At 44.2% G+C, this 22,300-nt stretch overlaps 1 protein-coding gene across 1 annotated transcript in view; it reads right to left on the reverse strand.

The window, feature by feature from the left end:
• LOC134466104 (voltage-dependent R-type calcium channel subunit alpha-1E-like) overlaps positions 1 to 22,300 on the reverse strand; it is a 69,317-nt gene that overhangs the window by 4,590 nt on the left and 42,427 nt on the right. Inside the window, 26 exon segments of the mRNA XM_063220001.1 lie at positions 556 to 657; positions 2,105 to 2,110; positions 3,121 to 3,214; positions 3,528 to 3,640; positions 4,573 to 4,673; positions 5,268 to 5,375; positions 5,739 to 5,844; positions 6,276 to 6,372; positions 8,918 to 9,045; positions 9,617 to 9,791; positions 10,102 to 10,193; positions 10,841 to 10,906; positions 11,242 to 11,361; positions 11,537 to 11,617; positions 11,758 to 11,868; positions 12,433 to 12,597; positions 13,710 to 13,911; positions 15,245 to 15,382; positions 15,722 to 15,882; positions 17,513 to 17,609; positions 18,135 to 18,146; positions 18,537 to 18,643; positions 18,858 to 18,917; positions 19,007 to 19,136; positions 19,568 to 19,706; positions 21,930 to 22,222. Coding sequence (XP_063076071.1) covers positions 556 to 657; positions 2,105 to 2,110; positions 3,121 to 3,214; positions 3,528 to 3,640; positions 4,573 to 4,673; positions 5,268 to 5,375; positions 5,739 to 5,844; positions 6,276 to 6,372; positions 8,918 to 9,045; positions 9,617 to 9,791; positions 10,102 to 10,193; positions 10,841 to 10,906; positions 11,242 to 11,361; positions 11,537 to 11,617; positions 11,758 to 11,868; positions 12,433 to 12,597; positions 13,710 to 13,911; positions 15,245 to 15,382; positions 15,722 to 15,882; positions 17,513 to 17,609; positions 18,135 to 18,146; positions 18,537 to 18,643; positions 18,858 to 18,917; positions 19,007 to 19,136; positions 19,568 to 19,706; positions 21,930 to 22,222 — 3,004 coding nt within the window.

Genomic DNA, 22,300 nt, shown 5'->3' on the forward strand with positions numbered 1-22,300 from the left:
AGAATCACCCACAAACCGTACAGGTGTGGGTAATACTCTATCTGAGGTACAGCACGGAGAGGAGCAGCGTGGTATAGTAGTACTGTACTCATTGAGAGTAAATAGAATGGAGGCCAAAATTCTATTTCATTGTTGAAGCCAAGTTGGAGCCAAGGTTGGACCCAAAAAGACCAAAAAATGGCCAAATCCCATTCATTCCTATGAGAGACATAAAACCCTGTATCTCCCTTAAATGCCACTCCAGGGGGATAATTTTTCGCTCAACTAGTAGGTCCCCTTGCTCTCCAACTTACCAGGGTGGTGATTTTTTGAGGTGATGTTTTGTTTTAGAGAGATATTAAAAGTTAAATTGACCAATGAGCATCAGAACATGGTTTGATTGACCGTTAGAAGTCTTGTTGTTGTCCAATCAGCACCTGCGTTTGGCGTTGCTAAGGTGGAATGTAAGTTGGAATGTTCCCAAATCTGGCTTCAAAGCGTTGAATGGCAAATAGCGTTGATTTGGCGTCCATTCTATTTACTGTCAATGACTGTACTGTATGTCGTAGGCTCTACCTGTGCGGCTACGGCCAGGCGGGGCATGGAGGACGCCCGCATAAACAGCCCCCGTCCGGGGAGGGCCAGGGCCGCACCCACAAACCCACTGTACTCTCCCACCTGAATGGGCAGATACAGAGAGAGAGGCGGGTTGAGGGAAGAGGGGGAGAGACATGTCATGAGAGAACAGGAACCTGAATTGTGACTGGCAACCATCAGACAGTGGGACTGCCTGTGCTCTGACAAGTCTCGCGGTCAGTTTAGTGGAGGGCAGCATTCCAAAGGTAAAGCAGAGACTAGATACAGCATCACCAGGGACTGGCAGTGGAAGTTAGTGCACCCCAACACCACAGCAACCTCAGCCATTCCAATCCAGTCAGAACATAAGCCATTCCAGCAGAGAGACAGACAGAGAGGGAGGGAGAAAGAGGGAAATACAGAGATAGAGAAAGGTTGAGAGATAGAAAGGAGAAGGAAAGCACGGCAAGGGCCAAGGGCAAAGAAAGTGTGGTGGTTTTTTGAGAAATGTATAGCTCAATATAACCAAAAGCATGCTTTCACACAATGAAAGTCAAATAAAGAAAACTAAATCTGACATGAAAACTGATATCAAGGCTAAAAGGGAAATAATATTTGCACCAATAAGTACAAAGTTAGTAAAAACTAGTATATAATGCAATATACTTGTATATCACATGTATGACATGATATTTGTATGTTGCCACAATGTTGTTACTAACAGTAGGTAATAACATACCTGTAATAACAGTTCAATTTATGAAGCAACTAAAATGAAAAAGAATAAAAAAGTACAGAATGTAAATAATTTAAAAAAAAATCTGGTGAGTGACCAAAAATGACTAATGGCAGGTCATAACGTGGCATACACTTCCACTTTAAAGGTGGGGTTGCAGGTTAACCATTCTAAGAAAATGTACTATTATGACATCACGTTGGGGGTTCCGAAGGCTCATAGGAGTATGTAGAAACTTAGAATCCTGGGGCAGTTCCCCCAATGTGATGTCATACCTGCAACCCCATCTTTAAACCACCACCCCTTCATGTCCTTCCCACCCTTGGTGCTCAATGACCCTCCAGGACAGCACTGTGCTCCAGCCCAAGAAAAAAAAACAGGATATGACATCAGACAAGCGCAGTCAGCGGCCAATAGGAGTTCAGAGGGGTCATCACCACTAAGACCTGTCCGCCATAAAAGACATCCCAAAAATGTAGTCATGCATACTCAAGCTCCTCCGCATACACACATACACACACATAAAAGCCATACTGAAGTGCCCACAAGCCAAACCCTAAATGTGCCTTTCAACAACAGAGTGCAGCATAACAGGGAGAGAAAATGATGGACGAAGACCTCAAACCCAGTCATAGGCAAGAATGGACTTCAGGACATACTATAAAAAACACCATAATTGCAGCTTGATTTCTATTAAACAAGACTTCCCCCTGAACAGACATCACCCATGACAAAACAGTGACGCCCCCAGTCAATCAGGGCTGAGATGCAAATATCAAAACACATCTGGAGGCAGTGCTTCAAGTGCTTCACAACATTCTCCCCCTTAACAAGCACACTCAACATACAGTAGGACATGTCAAGAGGTGGTTATGCTTCATGTGAGATAAACTGAACATGCAGAACATCCTTGACTAAAATGTGTTAATGTGCAATTATAACACAGAGTGGAGAAGGGAAAGCAACACTGATATGTGTAGAGAAATAATGATCAGTCAGCTGAAAATGATACAGTACAGTATTGATATTTAAAATCAATGTGTCTGTGGGGGAAATACTTACTCAAGATTCAGACATTATGAGGCACTGTTCGTCTTAGAAAACAATTGCATAGTTGTTACTAGTGAGCTTCCAGGGATAAACTGTGCGAAAGCTACGTTGGGCAAAAGCACTATATACACTGTGAAAATGTGTTCCTTAATGAACCTTTCATTTCTGTGTATGAACCCCTTTAAATTCTCTGAGGAATCTAGAGGTCCCCAGAGGGAACTGTATGTTCTGGGAAGAACCCTGAGCTTTTCATGAATATACTCAGAGGACGGAGAAATCCAAAGGCTCTTTGAGGAACTTCAGTTGTGGAAGAACCCATAAAAGGTTCTCTATGGAACTTCAGGGTTCTTCAGAGAATGTTTAGGTTCTCCCATGATCCAACAGCAAGTTCTATGAGTAACCTTCACATTTGCACTTGTTGTGTACTGTGTTGGATGCTACATAACAAGTTATTAATCCACACATGTAGTGTACTTGCACTGTGAGAGAGCCCCAAAACCGAATGTACATGGTACACAATATACATTGTGTATATTTACATTCAGGGTTCTAAATTAACTTTTTTTCACCGCCAGCCAAAATGGCTGGTAGATGTAAATCTTACTAGCCAAACACAGACTAACTAATGGGTAAAAGGGGCTAGTAAGATTGCTCTTTACCAGCATTTGGCCGGTTGTCTGGTGTTAATTTAGAGCCCTGTTTACATTGTATACACCCTTTTTGTTTTAATGACAGTGAAGAGTAAGGCAGGTGGGAGCATGGCAGGTGCTTCATCTTACTAGAGAGTGGCTCTCTTCCATGTTTTGAGCTATGGGCTGCATGAAGAGCTCCTGTGGCGATATAGGGCTCAATGCCACAAAACCTCCTCTTGTCCTGGACACACAAACAGAGATAGACAGGCAGTGGCGGATAGTGAGGGACATAGAGAAAGCAAAGTTTCATTGCAATAATTTAGCTAAACACTCAGACATCTGAGACACACACACACACACACACACACACACACACACACACACACACACACACACACACACACACACACACACACACACACACACACACACACACACACACACACACACACACACACACACACACACGTACATACACACACATTCATGCACGCACGCACGCTCACGCGCGCACACACACGCTCAGACACACACAATAAGAAAACAAAACTCACAAGGCTGAGCCTGCACTGTGTGTGATGAGAGGCAGAGTTGGGCTGCTGTTGCTGTTCTTCTGCAAAAGACAGAAGAGGGACAGTTGCATCGCTATAATATCGAGGGCTTAGAGCTAGAGGGGCGTAAGTGGCATTTGACCAACTTTACAGGAGAGCCAAAACAAAATTTTGACCACTATTTAATCAACTATATTTATTTACCTTTAACCACAACATCATAGCCATGAACATACTTAAATGAGGCAGTCATGGATTCAAAATATGATGTCATATTGACATACTGAACATGTTCTCAAATTTAGAAAATTGCTAAAAATACAGAAAAATATGGCCAAAAATGCACGATACGCCTTTTGGGCACCAAATATTTTGAATGTTAAGAGAGGGAAAAGGACGTATCTGCTCATTCTTAGTTAAAAATAATGTGGTGAATAAGTCTTGATTTCTTCCTTTTATTTCAGATACTGTATACAACAAAGACATTCTGATGTGTCAGTACCTCCACTTCTCAATTTAGTGTAAATGCAATGTACCCTGGCCATTTCCATCCTATTCAAGTACACAATCCAATGCTCACCCCTGTTTTCGCATCAATTTAGTGCTTCAATCTCATTTATTACTTCCCATTCATGTTTTTAATTTCAAACACTTGAACAGTGTAACATTTGCTGTACTTACAAGCAGTTCAATGTCAATTCTATAGTTTGTATGCACTTCACTTTAGCATAGAGGCCTTCTGAGCCTATCTAGCCATTGGTGTGAATGGAGATACGCCCTTTTGCCTCCAACACAGATGCCCACTTCTGTGTTAGGTCTTAAATGTTTTGCTCTTTTATTCAATATAGGTTGGGTTCTGATATGTATTTTTGGTACAGTTAGATAGAGCTCATCAAGACCTTTAATTTGATATATATAACTCATTTTTGTCAAAAATGCCACTTACGCCCCTCTGGCTCTAAGCCCTCGATATGCATCCGTCTGATTACGGTCACACTAAAAGACATTGTCACACTGTTCGTATCTCAGCTACTGCGTCTGTCTGTACCTTTGCCTCCACCAGAGCCTTGAGCTTCTTGGCTTTGCTCTGTTTGAAGTAGTCCATGATCATCATAGAGGCGTAGATCTTCCCGACTGTCATGTCTGTGTCTGTGCACGCATCCAGCCATCCGGCACAGGCAACCAAGCATACAACACATGATGGCATCTCACAACCAACAGCAATAACAACAACGACAAGCAGAAGAAACATACACCCACAGGGGGTGCTCAGGACATTATACAAATACACAGTGTTGTAATTAGAACACACGCAGGAACAACTAATGGAGTTCGTGTAGACAAGTTTAAAAACCTTTTAAAAAGTAACTTTGGGAGAGGATACAGGGCAGCAGGATTTAGACTGTCAGCATAGTGCCTGATGTGGCTCTATTACTGGGATGCAGGTAAACACATCATGCAAATGAACTGCCTTGTAAATGACCTCCTGTCATTACAGAGGGTTGTATGGTAAATCTCGACAAAACAGTAGCTGGGGATCAAATAGACAGACAGACAGACAGACAGACAGACAGACAGACAGACAGACGGATAGATAGATAGATAGATAGATAGATAGATAGATAGATAGATAGATAGATAGATAGATAGATAGATAGATAGATAGATAGATAGATAGATAGATAGATAGATAGATAGATAGATAGATAGACTAACAAAGAAAATCAAACATTTTTGTCAGACCTTTGTTGATGGGTACCAGCAAGTCGAGTGTCTTCTGAGAGAGGTGTGGCCAGATGATGCTGATCTCCTTCTGGAGCTCTGTGTCCAGCTGCACGCGGTCCTCACCTCCTGCATCAGCACCACCACACAGGTCATCGCCATGGAATACACGCCATACAGTACATCACATACCACATACACCACATGTAAGGCCCTTTTCCACTGCCGGTTTTCTGGAAGGCCTACAGTGCGCATCGGCCGCCACTTTTTGTTTTTCGATTGGGGCTCAATCGTAAAGCAAAAAGTGGAGGCCGAGTCGCGCTGTGTCAAGCTGTGGGCCTTCCAGAAAACCGGCAGTGGAAAAGAGCCTATAGACCACACACACGCAGCACACCTCACACTTATGGGAGCACCAATGCTCAAAGGAAAATAATTTCACTGGGATCTTAAATGTGTAACAATAATGTAGCTGTACACACACAGAGTACACACCTCGGGCTATTTTGATCTCCAGAGCCGTCCGTATGAGAGACATGAGGGTGGAGGTGAAGTGTACGGTCATGTCTTCATCCACAGGCATGTTCATCAGGACAAGCCTCTGCGCTCAAACACACATAACAAAATGAGAAGATGTCCATACAGACTTATTCTTTCTTCGTCAAATGAAAAGACCAGGCTTCATTTACCAGAAATGGTTGGATTAAGTCCATCATCAATTCCAAAGTATCTGTCAATCTGGGTTAATTTCCTATTCACTGTATACCAATTTCAGTGATAACCTCACTACCCCAACCTTTTCCAACTTGGAGCCTACTTGACATTTTCACAAATGTCCGGGGCCCACCCACCTCTGACCCAATAACAACAAAACAATAAAACTTACATAAATAGCCAAAATAATCAATAAAACTGTAACAAATTAACAACAACACATACAAAAATATGTTTTTGATTTTTACTAAATGATTTCAAGGCCCACTTGGAATACCTTCAGGGCCCACCACCACAGTTTGAGAATCACTGCTCTACCTTGTAGGCCACTTTGGCGGGACACTTCTTCCCCAGGCCCAGTGGAGGGGACATATGGGTCAGCATCTCATACATGGCCGTGTAGTGAATGCGGCCGCTGCAGTAACAACACAGGAGAGGAGAGGAGAGGAGAGGAGAGGAGGACAGGACAGGAGAGGAGAGGAGAGAGAGGAGAACACAGAGGAGCAGGAGAGAGAGGAGAGGAGAGAGAGGAGAGGAGAGGACAGGAGAGGAGAGGAGAGGAGCAGGAGAGAAGAGGAGCAGGAGAGGAGAGGAGAGGAGAGCAGAGCAGAGCAGAGGAGAGGAGAGGGGAGGAGAGGAGAGGAGAGGAGAGGAGAGGAGAGGAGAGGAGAGGAGAGCAGAGGAGAGGAGAGGAGAGGAGAAGAGCAGGAGAGGAGAGAGGAGAGGAGAGGAGGAGAGGAGAGGAGAGGGAAGAGGAGAGGAGAGGAGAGGAGAGGAGAGGAGAGGAGAGGGAAGAGGAGAGGAGAGGAGAGGAGAGGAGAGGAGAGCAGCAGGAGAGGAGAGGCGAGGAGAGGCGAGGAGAGGAGAGGAGAGGAGAGGAGAGGAGAGGAGAGGAGAGGAGAGGAGAGGAGAGGAGAGGAGAGGAGCAGGAGAGGAGAGGAGAGGAGAGGAGGAGAGGAGAGGAGAGGAGAGAGAGCAGAGGAGAGGAGAGGAGAGCAGAGCAGAGCAGAGCAGAGCAGCAGGAGAGGAGAGGAGCAGGAGAGAGGAGAGGAGAGGAGCAGGAGAGAGGAGAGGAGAGCAGAGGAGCAGGAGAGAGGAGAGGAGCAGGAGAGGAGAGGAGAGCAGGGGAAAGGAGAGGAGAGGAGAGGAGAGGGAAAGAGGAGAGGAGAGGAGCAGGAGAGGAGCAGGAGAGGAGAGGCGAGGAGAGGAGAGGAGAGGAGGAGAGGAGAGGAGAGGAGACGGCAGAGGAGCAACAGAGGAGCAGGAGAGAGAGGAGAGGAGAGGAGAGGAGAGGAGGAGGAGAGGAGCAGGAGAGAGAGGAGACGACAGAGGAGCAGTAGCACTATGAGAGGAGAGGAGAGGAGAGGAGAGGAGGAGAGAGAGGAGAGGAGAGGAGAGGAGAGGAGAGGAGCAGGAGAGGAGAGGAGAGGAGAGGAGAGGAGAGGAGAGGAGAGGAGAGGAGTGGAGTGGAGAGGAGCAGGCAACGGGCTCATGTTGGCATCAGCGTTGAGAAAGATAGGTGGAGCAAGGGAGATGCAAAAAGGAAAATGTGTGGTTTAGTGATTTAGAGTCAAATCATGTAAGCTCCTAAACAATGAGCCAATCAACGAAGCCCTCTTGCATTGTGAGACAAAATGCTACTGCTTTATTGCCATTGCTGGGTTATACGCAGAGGTGTATGTATCATATGAGGTACAATACTGCTCTCTTCTGGAGGATTAGAGTATAGCATCCCTCCTGTTTGCAAACACAAACATTTCTTCATTCTTCATTTCAAGATTTTACCAAATGTGCCAGTGAGCAGCTGATGCAGGAGGGCTTGATCATCCAGTGGCCCAATCTGAGGTCAGAGTTACCTCTCAGGCCCACATTTGCATCTGCCAATCCATGATGGTGGACATCACACAGAGGCATAGCAAAAAAGGACTGTGGGGATCTATCGAAGTTACATCAACATCAAAGTCCATCAACATTTGTCTCATTTTTGATGGAGTCAATGTATTCCACATCACACAGCCAGTAGAATCACATTTCGGTGCACCAGTAAGTGTTTTAAACCACTGCAAAGTGTTAAAACGCAACATGATCTCCAAAAATTCCGTGCTCCTGGACTCGGATGTTAAGGACACGAAATCCGTGTCCAGGTGCACGGATTTTGCCAAAATTCCGTGCTTTTGGACACGTAATTATTTCCTGTGATGGACACACAGAAGTGCTCTCTCTATACTCCCACAGTTCTATGTTTCCACAGTCTCGTGTTTTCTTGTGTTTTCAAATATTTTTTCTCAAGAGAACATTTCTTACTGACAGGTTAGGGTTAGGGGATGTTTTGGTCTGGGCACAGCTAGTATTCTTTCATTCATTATAATAAGTTGATAGCCTATCAACCAACTGGAAAAGGTATTTCTCAAAAATATGTCTTGAATGACAGGATAAGGTTAGGTAATGTTTTGGTCAGGCACAACTTAAATTGCTATAGCATTATTTTGTTTAGGATTAGCATTTGGTATGTATTTTCTAATGATAGAGTTAACACAGTGCTGTGGGAATATAGAAAGCACTTCCGTGTGCCCATCACGGAAAACAATTCCGTGTCCAGGAGCACAGAATTTTGGCAAAATCCGTGTACGGTTTTCGTGTCCTTAACATCCGTGTCCAGGAGCACGGAATTTTTGGAGATCAAGCTGGTCACAACACAAGAGCATACCAGAGAGAGTAGAGAGAGAGAGGTTCCATTGGCCCATTGTTTCCTGGTTCTATTATGGCCCCCCTTAGGCAGACCTAGGCAGACCTAAGGACTGTTCTATTCATTGTAGGAGCATTATGACACGGCCCTTTAGGCAGACCGGAACCTGGTCGCGTTAGGTGCCCATAGAAACCTATTATGTTGGCATATCTCTATATACTTAAAGAATCTCTGAGAATACTGTATGATTCCGATCTTAGTGCTTCTCACTCACCATGCGGCGCGGTCATACTCGCCCCAGATGCGCACAAACTCATCCAGGTGGTGAGGCCCCAGGATGGACGAGTCCCGTGTCAGATACTCAAAGTTGTCCATGATCACAGCGACAAACAGATTCAGCATCTTCATTAAAAAACACAAGGTGTAATAGGACTGAGTGAGCAAGATAAAGGAGATTCAACATTTACATGACATTACCCGGAACAGACATTGACGTCTCTCATTTAGCATTTCCATTCACTTTTCCTTTAAGCCATTGACGCCTAAAGCACCTGCACAAAAGGCTCCTGAATGCCTAAGACATTTTTAAGAAAAGCTGCCCTCAGCCTATAAAAACCTAAATATCTCAGCCTCTGAAGCACATAAAAACATGCAATGAGTTGCATTTAAATGCCAAGACTCTCATCTTGCATTACAATGTGTTCCTTCGGGTCTACCATAGCAAGATTTTTAGATAAAATTGTGTCAAATCTCATGAGCCTGAATGTTGTGTCATGCAGCTCCAGGCGCCAGGGCCAATGTTGTGCAACGCAACATCCAGCATCAATGGGTTAACACACAGTCTGGATGGAGTTGACTGATGTTGTGAATGACATTAATACAGAACCACAGGGTTAGATGTGTGTATTTCTATTAGCTTATTGCTGTCCATCCAAACGGTGTGTAAAAAAAGCTTCTCTGCGATTGTAGTTACCAGGAATGAGCTGAAGAATATGAAGGACACAAAGTAGAAGTAGGCGAAGTCTGTGCCACAGCCCCCCAGGTGGTCGGGGGAGGTCAGGTGGGGGGCGATGGAGGGGTCCGGCTCACACCCCTTCCCTGCCAGACACGACAGCATGATCTCCTGCCACGACTCACCGGTGGCACTCCTGCACAAACCAGAATAGAAACAAATACAATCATCTTCAATTAAACACTAATTAGGGACTTGTAAACACTCCCCTGGCAGTGCTCCATTATCATCATCTGTCATGGAGTAAACACAGCTCCAACACAACACACAAATACACAACAGCAAAAGCAGGAGCAACAATTTAAAAAGCAGCAGCAGCAGCAGCAGCAACCGCAGTAACAACAACAACAACAACAACAACAACAATGACAACAACAACAGCAACGACAGCAACAGATTATGTCAACATTAATTAAGTAATTATGGAATGGGAAGGCAAGACGCACCTGAAGAGCAGCATCAGTGCACTGAAGAAGGTCTTGAAGTTGTTGTGTTGGTTGATGTGGCTCTCATCATTCAGTTTGATGTTTCCAAACACCTACAGCACACAGACCAACTCCTAGCCATTACTTACATCAAACCTTACAGTACAAGCAGTAACACTTCACCTCGCCTATGTGTGACAAGATTCAAAGGACAACAACCCTTTCATGTTTATTACCCACTAGCTAAACAAGTAATATAATCATTGTTGTGAAAACTGATTTATTTCACACCAAACTATGGCTAAACTATTAAAAAAAAATATTGAAATTGCGATTTATCTGACAGATATTGCTATTTCAATCTCCACCACGATTTTTTCCCTTTCTTTAAATCAAGTTTCATTTAGTGCACGGGGCTCTGTTCTCATGCTCCACAAAAGTTGCACCAGTTCAAGAGACTGTCTTTGCTAGTGAGTGACCTGTTGACACGCAGCATGGCCGTTCTGTCAGAGCTACTGTACAGTATCTGTTGTTTTCTACACCACGCACCAGGGGCAATAGGCAGAGCATACATGAGTGCACTTATAGACAAAGCAAAACATGGATCTGTTTAGGAGCACGTTTTTTCTGGATTTGACGATCTCAAACTCGGGTTGTCTGAGATTGCGATTTTCGGTCTAAAACTAGATCTTTCAGCCCTACACCAAACTGAATTGGGCATTCACTTCCCAAGTGCATCTTGTAATCTGTGACTGCTTACCTGCATTCCAATGATGGCATAGATGAAGAACAGCATGGCAATGAGCAAACACACGTACGGCAGTGCCTACAAATAAACAGCACAGATAAGAGGGAATTACATGGAGCAGTTCAACAGTGGTACTTAAGGCTACACTAAAACACTTTGTTGCCATGGTGCTATACTAGCAAATATTGGGTGACTAATACACTAATACACAATTTCGGGTGACTAATAAATGAATTGGTGCGTGTGTGATTACTGACCTGCAGTTTTTAAGTAACCACACACACACTTAGCTGAGCCTAAAATTAGACAGCACTGAATACATTGAATACAAAAAGGAGTTCAAAAGCAACAGTATATTTGCTCATGCATTCAGCTACCGTGGCAAATGACCAGAGTGGGCCAGCCAAGCTTACCTTGAAGGACTGTACAAAGGTCCAGAGGAGAATGCGGATGGTGTATCCCTGACGCAAGAGTTTTATTAGTCGAGCTGTTCGAAACAGCTTTAGGAAACTCATGTTGAAGCCATTGAATGACTGAAAAACAAGATGAAGATGTGTGAAAACGTGCAATAAAATGTGTGAAAGGCAAAACAAACATATTCAAAACAAACGCCTTCAGTTTATAAAAGAACGCTACTAGACTTGAATTGGACACACGTATACGTATCTCTAAGAAGAATTCTGTTACCTGCAAATCCACGACAAATACCTGCAAATCCACTACAATCTCTGTTATGCTTCCCAACACGGTGATGAAGTCAAAGATGTTCCATGTGTCATGAAAATAGTTCTGAAAAAAGGAGAGTAAGTTGTCAACAATCCTTCCTCTTCCTCTTCCAATATCTTAAGACATTGTTGACAAGTTATTGCTAGATCATGCTGCCATGACTGTCCAAAGTAAGTAAGGTAATGCCAGGATGGCAGACTCACTATGAAACCAAAGGCCATGATCTTGAGGATGCACTCTAAAGAGAAGAGTACAGTGAAGGCTGTGTTGAGGTGCTTCAGGACCGTGTCATAGGCAGGGGGAGCAGAGTGGTACTGCACAGGGGAGGCAGAAGAGAAACCACAAAATCAGAATCAGGTAGACAAAAAAACACAATATTGGGTGACTAATAAATGAATTGGTGCATGTGTGCTTGTTGACCTTCAGTTTTTAAGCAACCAAACACACACACAGCTGAGCCTAACTAACAGTATTGATTGAATACAAAAAGCAGTTCAAAAGCGACAGTATATTTGCAAAAAAAACACATAGACATAGTAATCATGAGGTTTTGGTATGAGAACCCTTTCTACCCCTTAGTCATTGCATCTTTGTTGATCATGACATGTTTGCATCCCAGTAATGAAATAATTAATTATCCCAGCTTTTTATTATTGGGTCATCAAGAGAAACCTTCATCGGCCCTGCTGTGGGGCACTGGCTTACTGTGCAGGCAGCCTGGGTTCGGTTCTGGCCCGGGTCATTTGCCGATCTTTCCCAGTCTCTCTCCCCACACTCAATTCCTGTCATAATCTTCTCACTTTCCTATCAATGCAGGCACAAAAGCCCCCTAAAAATATCTTTAAAAAAAAGAGAGAAATCTTCATCTTCATCTTCACCTTCATCATGAGCACCACTGTGTTGAGGGCGATCATCACCAGCACAGTGTTCTCAAACGAGGGCGACACCACAAAGTGCCAGAGGCGGTACTGGAAGGTCTGCCGGTTCTGGGGCATGTAGCGGGTCAGGGGCTTGGCACTGATGGTAAAGTCAATGCAGGCTCTCTGTGTGCAGCAGAAGGACAGCAGTAAGCAGAGATACGAGAAGGCAACAGACAGTGGTGGACAAAGTAAAAGTAAAAGTACTTTTGTGCTGTAATTACAACAGTAGCACGTGATATTACATAGCTGTTACACCGTTTGCTCCATTGTACCTACCTATTGAGATAGACTGTGTTATTACTGAAAAACAATGCAAACCTAACAAGGATCCACCACAAACTCACTCTAACCTGTGCAGAATCAGCTTATCGTAAGAGACAAGTACATTGGTCTACTTTTTACTCAGATAAGTTACCTGTGTTGGAAAGAAACTGAGTTTCTTTTTTTACTTTTACTTTTACTTTGTCCACCACTAGCAACAGAAATCCACATGTGTGAGACACAGGGAAGGGTACACTATATAGATAAGTCAAGTCAAGTCAAGTCAAGTCAAGTTTATTGTCAATTTCTTTACATGCACTGGTCATACAAAGAATTTGAAATTGCGTTTCTTGCTCTCCCATGCAGACATAGACTAATCTAGGTAAGGACATAGACAGTATAGACATAGACAGTACTCATACATGGACATAGACAGTATGGACGTAGACATTGCTCATACAGACATTTAAAGTGCAAGACTGGACAACAGAAGACTTGTAGAGAAGTCTTCTGTTGTCCTGTCCATAAACAGCCTCACAATCACAGAGATCGATGGACTAAAAAAAGGAAAGAGATTAAGACAGAAAAGGGACTTCTTAGATCAGTCTTTCCCAACCAGGGGTACGTGTACCACTAGGGGTACGCAAGCACACTGCAGGGGGTACTAATTAAAAAATGTATGGAGCATAGTCACATTGGGATATAGAGCATGAGTGAGGGGGTACTCATGGTATGACAAAAAGGCTTAGGGGGGTACGTAAGACAAAAAAGGTTGGGAAACACTGTCTTAGATGACAAGTGAATCAATAGATTATGGAGACAGGGAGGGAAGAAGCACAGTTGGGGGGGGGGGGGGGTGGGGGGTGGAGGCAAGCTGCATATGATCCATCGTCAAAACAAGCAGAGCAGAAGTGCTGACAGTAGGCAGAAATAAGACGGATGAGCTAGAGCAGGCAGGGAGAAGGGGCTGACACCTCGTTCTTCTCCAGGCTGCACTCCTCCATCATTTTGTCTCCTTGCTCCTGGAAGGTGATGATGATGAGAGCTACGAAGATGTTGACGAAGAAGAAGGGGAAGACCACGAAGTAGACCACGTAGAAGATGGACATCTCCATCCGGTTGCCGCGACTGGGCCCATGATCCTCCTCCGTCACGTCCACCGAGTGCTGCAGGACTCTGAGAGGCGATAGATGACGAAGACGCACGCACGCACGCACGCACGCACGCACGGACGCACGCACAGGCACAGGCACAGGCACAGGCACCGGCACCGGCACAGGCACACGCACACACGTGATAAATATCGAGAGAAGAGTGTGACAAACACAACCTCACACACAGATAAAACAGTCCATCTGGTCTTAACGCTCTTTTTTCTTTTCTCTCTTCTCGCACGCTTGCCATCACTCCTATGCACACTGTCTGGCAACATGTTTTATGACTTGACTGTGATCTCAAGTCTGGTCAAGTGCTACGTTAACACTATTCCACACACTGAATTAATTGAATGTCATCATTAGTGAAGAAGATGGAAATGAGAGGCTTAAATATGGCACAGATCATATGTGTAGAGTACACTGATTTGGCTACTGAAACAGTAGCTCCATTGCAGAGTTGTATAAAGTAGAAGTAGAAGTGCTCTTAAGGCACAAATAGACCAAGCGCGACATGAGCGACTCCTGCCACGGAAGTAATTGACTTTGTATTGAGTCGCGCGACAAAGGCGATTAGGGCGACTAGAGGTAATTCGTGCGACTTGAGCGACAGTTTGCGGTTGGACTTGAGCTAATATTCTGCAAATTAGCTATGAGCCGGTTCGGCGACAGCCGCCACAGCCAATGGGAATGTTGGAATGCTTGCATTCTGCTTTTAACGGACATACTCTGTGGCTTCTATTGCTTGTATCGCTCTTGCTGCACGGTGCAGCGATTTTCTGTCGCTTGATCTTCTCGCCGACAGTGTATTCGCCCGGTTACAGATGTAATCACAACACTAGTGGTATGATTTTACATGGTTTCAAATTTGCACTAGCATACCACTAGTGTTGTTATTACATCTGTAAGAGTGCTTCTACTTCTACTTTATACACCTTTGCTTTAGTGTTAGTAAAGAGAACATGACTTTCAGCAAAGTAGTTACACTTTCAGTTGTGATTCAAACAAACACTACTAGTCTTCAGTAAACCCCTAAACCAACTGCTACATTTAAACACATTGTTGTCATGCCGTTATCCTAATTAAGTGGAGTTTTGATCTGTGTCTTTGTAGCACTCAACAGTCATTGGGGGGGGGGGGGGGGGTCACGAAACATGTGTATGCATGCATGTGTTCAGAGAGCTACAAAGCAGTGCAGGACCCCGTTTCTCAAAAGCGTCATTGCTAACCAGTTAGCAACTAAGTAGGTTGCCAATGGGAAATTGCATTGCAACAAAGTAAGTTGCTAACTTGGTTAGCAACGACACATCGAGAAATGCACCCCAAGTCTGGCGTGGATGTTGCTGTGTACTCACTCAGGCCAGCCCTCCCCGGTGGACACGGTGAAGAGGGTCAGCAGTCCCCACATGACGTTGTCGAAGTGGAACTCATGTCTCTTCCACTCGCGCCTCTTCACCTCCTTCCTGTCCCGCGAGTAGTCAATGTAGTAGCCCCTGTGGAGATGCAGCGGGGTGGCACAGGGACAAAACCAGCGTTATAGCAGAACTGTGTGTGTGTGTGTGTAGGTGTGTAGGTGTGTGTGTGTGTGTGTGTAGGTGTGTGTGTGTGTGTGTGTGTGTGTGTAATGCCTGTTTTCCACTGACGGTTTTCTGGTAGGCCTACAGCTCGACACAAAGCCACTCGGCCACCACTCTTTGCTTTTCAATTTGGCAGAACACAGCTCAATTGTAAGTCAAAAAGCGGCGGCTGAGTTGCGCTGTGTCTAGCTGTAGGCCTACCAGACAACCAGCAGTGGAAAAAGCGGCACAAGTGCACTTGAATATCTAACTTACTGGCATTCTTTTTGTGTGTTCATAGACCCATCAGTGCAGTAGAAGAACTTCCCCTTGAAGAGTTGCACGGCGATGACGGCGAAGATGAACATGAAGAGCTTGTAGACGATCAGGATGTTGAAGACGTTCTTCAGGGAGGTCACCACACAGTCAAACACCGCCTGCACCACACAAGCATGCCACACGAGGGCAGACTAATGAGTCACTTAATCACTCATGGGCAGAGCATCAACAGCAAGATAATGCTCTACACTACACTATACCATGAAGGGTAAGGAATGGGCAACTTTCCTGATGAAGAGGGCCATATTTTTTCATCTGCAACATCGGAGGGCCATATGACCACGGATCTGACTAACTCTGAGTTTGAGGTGAAATTGGTTGCTCACTGGCTGCCGATATTCTTTGGAGGGAATGGGAGTGGGGTTCTGTATCGAACATAATTATAATTACAGTGGATTAATTCAGTAGGGATTTAAAAAAAAAATCTGGTCTTTATTGTTATTTTTTAAAATGATGTTTTAGCTACGGGCCGCACTGAGCGAGGAGGTGGGCCACATGTTGTCCCCGGGATGTGGTGGGCCACATGTTGTCCTCCAGTTGCCAATCCCTGATGTAGGGTAAGGAAAGAACTGCACACCGATGAGCTACCTTTTCAACTATTTCTATTTCTGTGACTGAGAGAGCTATGGTGGCCCGAAACGTCACGGAAATAAAAATTGATTAAAAGGGAGCTAATCGGTGTGCGGTTCTTTCCTTACCCTACAGGAACTTTACGTTTTGACCCTGCACCCTGTAAAAAAAAAAATAGGGTGTGTGTGAGATCTGACTGGGAATGCACTATACCATAGCATACATGCGCATGATCAAAGATGCCCACGGATGCCTTCCACTGGTGAGAGACAATTGTTAAGGTGTGCCTAATCATTGTGGAAAAGTATGCATCGTGCAAGTATTGGTCTTAGGGGGATAGGGGATCTTCTAACATTATAACACATTTTTTGACAACAGAAAAGGATTCCACGGGACATTGAGATATCTTAATGGAATGACTAGTAAAAGGACACTGGTGTTAGATTACCAGATGTAATACACATACTCATTTCAGCTCCTGTACTCAACAGCTTTAAAGCAATGTGGCATTCTCCATGAAGCATTCAGGCATAAACTGAAGTGGCATATTGACCATGAGAAGACTCTCAAGAGCTACGCATGAGTAGAATGAAAACACACTTTTGTCTATGAAAACTCACTTGCATCAAAAACCCAACATCCCTTTAGAGAGCAGTGATGGACAAAATGGATTCATTAGTCGCAATCTAGTGCCATATATTCCAAATGACACTCTGTAACTGTACAGTTCAACCAGAGATTCTTTAAGTATATAGAGATATGCCACTGTAATAGGTTGCTATGGGCACCTAACATGACCAGGTTCCGGTCTGCCTAAAGGCGCGTGTCATAATACTCCTAGCATTGAATAGAACAGTCCTTAGGTCTGCTTAGGTCTGCCTAAAGGGGGATTTCCCTGGGCGTCAACACATAGCTTCTGGTTCACCAGGAAAGGATTTCCCCCCCTCCCCCTTGCAATAATAGAACTCGGAAACAATGGGCCAATGGAACCTCTCTCTCTCTACTCTCTCTGGTTCAACCAGATGACCATTCAACCAGCCAATCACCTGACTGAATCGGACAGGTAAAACCAAGTCGTTTGGAATATGTGGCACTGGATTGTAACTAATGAATGCATGTTACCCATCACTGTTAGACAGACACAGGGGGCACAGGTACCTTCAGTTTGGGGAGTCTCTTAATGGTCTTGAGGGGACGCAGGACTCTGAGAACTCGTAGGGACTTGATGGTCTTGATGTCCCTCCCCTTGTTGTTCCTGCAGGATCAGACACATCTATAACTATACTGTAGACTATACAAAGAAAACACTGACTTATAGATAGATATAGATATATACACAATGCACATGCCCACATGCAAACTAAAATGCTTGTGGGGAATAACTTGTGTGTGTGTCTGTGAGACACACACACACACACACACACACACACACACACACACACACACACACACACACACACACACACACACACACACACACACACACACACACACACACACACACACACACACACACACACACACACACACACTGTATATGTGCATAGTGTATAATAAACAATGAGAAATCAAGAGGTAAAAAAAGTTTGCTAATTTTCTGTGCAAGTTGTCATTAAGTGAGTGGGCATTGCAACAGTTCATTCTCGATGCAAATGTCTAATTACTGTGAAAATGGATATTAAAAAGTAGCATTGCATACAGCACAAGGGAATGAAGCCGTGAAGTTAACCACAAACAGAGATGGATGAGGTATTACGCCATATGAAAAGGAACAGTTTACCCCATCACATTGCTGTCATCCCCACAGTGACACAATCCACAGGAACGACAGACGAGAGAAAGAAGCATTGAAGAAGAGAGGGAACATTTATATTCAAGAAAGAGACAACAGAGAGTCAGAGGGAGAAGAAGAAACATTTATATTGACAGTAAGACTTTAGAGCGAGACATCCTTGGTAACATCCTCCACAACATTTCCCATTGCTCATTTCTCTTCAGAGGTAAAACTGAACCTACAGCAGCATCAACAGAATACACAACATCTGTCTTATATACACTGGACCAGCTATGTAACAGACTGACACACAAAGAGGGTTTAGAGTGAAAGCACCATTCAGGAAATTGTACAAAGGTAACAACCTCGGCTGAGTGAAGGTTAGTTTACCCAACAAAGGTGGCTTACGTCAGAGCGAAGGCTATCAGTGCCCCCACTACCACAATGAAGTCCAAGAAGTTCCATGGGTCACGAAAGTACGAGCCGTCATGGAGAATCAGGCCCTGGTCGATCATCTTTAAGACAGGAAACAGACTAACATTAGAGAAAAAAACATGGCAACAATACAGAAAAATACAACCCCCCCCCAAGAACATACAGTGCTCACAGAGAAATCCTAGGGTGAGAAATCCACCATACTTACACAGAAAATATTGAAATTTGATTGTACATGCAGATAAACATTAACGCACACATGCACAGAGGAGCATATCAGATAGAAATACATACCTTAATTATCATCTCAAATGTGAAGACACCAGTGAAGACGTAGTCAAAATATCTCAGAACCTGGAAAAAATATGCAGGTAATTGATAAAGTAAAGGAATCACACATCTCAGTATTTTGACAGAGATCACGCCGCATATGAAGATCTCACTTTGTTCCTGTCTGAGTTTGTGCAGACCGGGTCCTCTGCTGCCAGAGCAATGCTGCTCGCCACAATCACCAACAGGATGGTGATCTCAAAGTAGCGCAGGGTCACCACATAGTGGCATATCCTTCTTAGCCTAAAAGTACAAAAGAACATCCACAAATAAATATCATTGACATAAAAAGAGAGCTCAGCTTGTCGAAGGAGGAGGAAAACTTTGCTTTTGGAAGACCCTGGTTGCGTTCCAATATGCGACCTTGCGTCCTCCACTTGTGCTTGTGGCCTCACGTTTTGCTGACGCCCCGCCTCAGTGGACAAAACAAGTAAGTTTACCTGCTGTCAGCCTAGCTACAACAATTTTTGGGGGACTATTCTACATTCATCATCCAGTTTGCAAATGAGAAAATGACTTCACAATTGAGCTTTTGCAAGATATTGAAATATAATGCTGTTGTCAGTGATGTCATCACGATGCATTACCTCCTGGTACGAGGCCACAAGCACAAGTGGAGGACGCAAGGTTGCATATTGGAATGCAGCCCAAGAGGAAGTGTTGTTTGTCCTTACGGGTTGGAGGCCTTGAAGATGAACATGCTGTCTGGCGCCACTGGTTTGGGAGGGCTCGGAGCCTCCTCTTCCTCCTCGCCATCCTCTTCCGTTCTCTCACTCCGGTCCGAGTGGGAAGCCTCCATCTCTTTGAAGTTCACTGTTGTGAACAAGACGGTCATAGTGAACATAACATAACATGGAGGTAAATATTGTATGTCCAGATGGCTCAGGAGCATGCTTGCTTCCCTACTATTTCCGGGTTGTATGTAATGCATGTCTGTATTAGTGGTGTCAACAATGATCGAGTTGGCGATCCGAATCGATGCGGGGCATGGACGATCCATAATCGATCCGGCAAGCTGCAGAATCGATCCGGCAATTTATTTAAGTTTCAATTACTTCCATGGATATTTCGGGAGCAAATGAATGTTAAATTAAATAAAAGCACTTAAAAACATTGCAAGACTGATACAGACTGATACAGAAAACAGCCAATAAATTGTTGCTCAGTATCTGACTACTTGTATTGCCTCATCATGACTGAGTAGCCTGCAGATGGGGTCGCCGGCGGGCCTTTTCACTATTTGTTGAACATACTCAATTACATCATAACAACATTGCTATGACAGTGCCGAGAGCCTTAAGTAACAGATTAAGACATAGACATTACAATTTTGGTGACAGTAAGGTTATAACATAGGTGCTGCGCTAAGGGGTTAAACATTTGCTTTGCTTTCAGTAGAAATGTAATGCATTGCAATGCATTGTAGAATTGGATCAGATCGGATCGGATCGGATCGGATCGTATAGAATCGAATCGAATCGAATCGCTACCTCACGAATCGTGATCGAATCGGATCGTGAGGACAGTGCCGATCCACACCACTAGTCTGTATATAGGCCAGTGTCCTCTGTTTTTGTCAGTTGTGCAATAGTCTTGTGATGTGATGTTATGTGTATGTCCTGTCTGAAACCAGTCTTGCTCAGGGATGCAAAATGAATTTCAGTGTAAACTGACAATAAAGTATAATCGTATCGTATCGTATCGGTTAGTATTCCCAATCAAAGACAGGCCTGGGATGGAGAGGGACGATCAAGAGTACTGGAGGATCTCAAGTGAATGAATGGCCATGTGCTGCGGAACAACATGGGCTGTTAATGACAGATATTCATTCAATGTTGTTAGCTTCTTCAAGAGAAAAATACGCTTCCAGCGCCTTCATTGAGTGAAATTTCAAGACATTAATATATTTTCCTCTCATGTATCTCTTTCAATATAATCAGAGTACATTTAATTCTGAGGAAAACGGAGTGCATTCAGACTCACAAAGCCTTGTAATTACAACAGATTTCTATTTCACAGGAAATTGTGCCAATCACATAATTTCTAAGGCAGGCGTTTTTCTTATTGGCCTTAGATAACCATCAACAACCTTACCTTCAATAATCTAACATATCATTTGAGTAAATTATTTTACTCTCATATCATTCATTACATGAACAGAACCATCTGCTGTAATTTCAAGGATCCTCACAGACTCTTCTAGTGTCTAGTGTAGTTCATGCGGTTGTATGAGACAGGGGATATACAGTATACATCTCTCAGGCAGGTACGGTTGATGTGGTTGGACCCAGTGGTGTAGTCTACTTTTTTCTGGTGGGTATACTGTATATTTGAGCATTTTTTGAAGTGGGTATACTTATATTTGTGCTATTCTATATAATGGATCAATCAATTTTAAGTGGATATACTGAAATCCCTGAAATGTTGAGGTGGGTATACTGCGTACACCTGCGTTCTACGTAGACCACACCACTGCACCACTGGACCATGCATTGGGAAGCTGCTGAAGGTGTCTACCTCTCTGGTGTCTCTGGGCTAAGGCTTTTCTGGGATGACCCACTGTGCATAAGGTGAGTTACAAACACACAAAATGGAAAAAAATAAAGCAAGTACTACAGATCTATTCATCATATACAACATTTCAATTTATTTGTTTAGGGGGATAGCCCGTTGAGATAGGATATCTCGTTTTCGAGGGGGTCCCCCCCTAAACCCTAAAGCCCAGTCAAGCGGCTTTGAGTACCTAGAAAAGCACCATATAAAACTGATCTATTATTATTATTATTATTATTATTATTTGACAGATTTATAAAATTCCATTTGTAAAAAAGTACAATAACTATGCCAAAACAGTGCTATTGTCCTTACACACATTGACAAGTCATCTCTCATGCCTCCATTTACTATGATGATTATCCAGAAACATTTCCACTCGTAGCCACTCAGAGTGCATTCCTGGCCTGCCTGGATGAATGGGCCTTGTCACTGCTGAAAGGCACTTAGGTGCATTAAATCATACAAAATGTGTCACATTACCAGTCATGGGGGCGAGCTCCAGCAATGGCTGGGCTCCAGACATCTCAATGACCACACTGTTGTCAGCAGGGGGTTCCTCCTGGTTCAGATAAGCACTAGTGTTCTCCTGTGTGTCCCTGGTGCTGCCGGTCAGGTAGGCCAGCTCCACCCCTTCCTCTGGCCCCTGCTGCTGGTCTAGAGGGGCCTCCCCGCCACCCTCCTGCCTGGCCTGGTGGCCCTCCATCAGGGGCTGGGCCTCCGCACTCTCAGCCGATGGCTGCACATCACCCACCACGTCGGGTAATGGTTCACTGCTGCTGTCGCAAGGGTACACACATGGGGAATTTGATAACTTGTGAATTAAAGAATATTATGGGATATTTGTGACAAGC

The sequence above is a fragment of the Engraulis encrasicolus genome, chromosome 16 (genome assembly GCF_034702125.1).
Source record: "Engraulis encrasicolus isolate BLACKSEA-1 chromosome 16, IST_EnEncr_1.0, whole genome shotgun sequence".
Taxonomy (NCBI): Eukaryota; Metazoa; Chordata; class Actinopteri; order Clupeiformes; family Engraulidae; genus Engraulis; species Engraulis encrasicolus.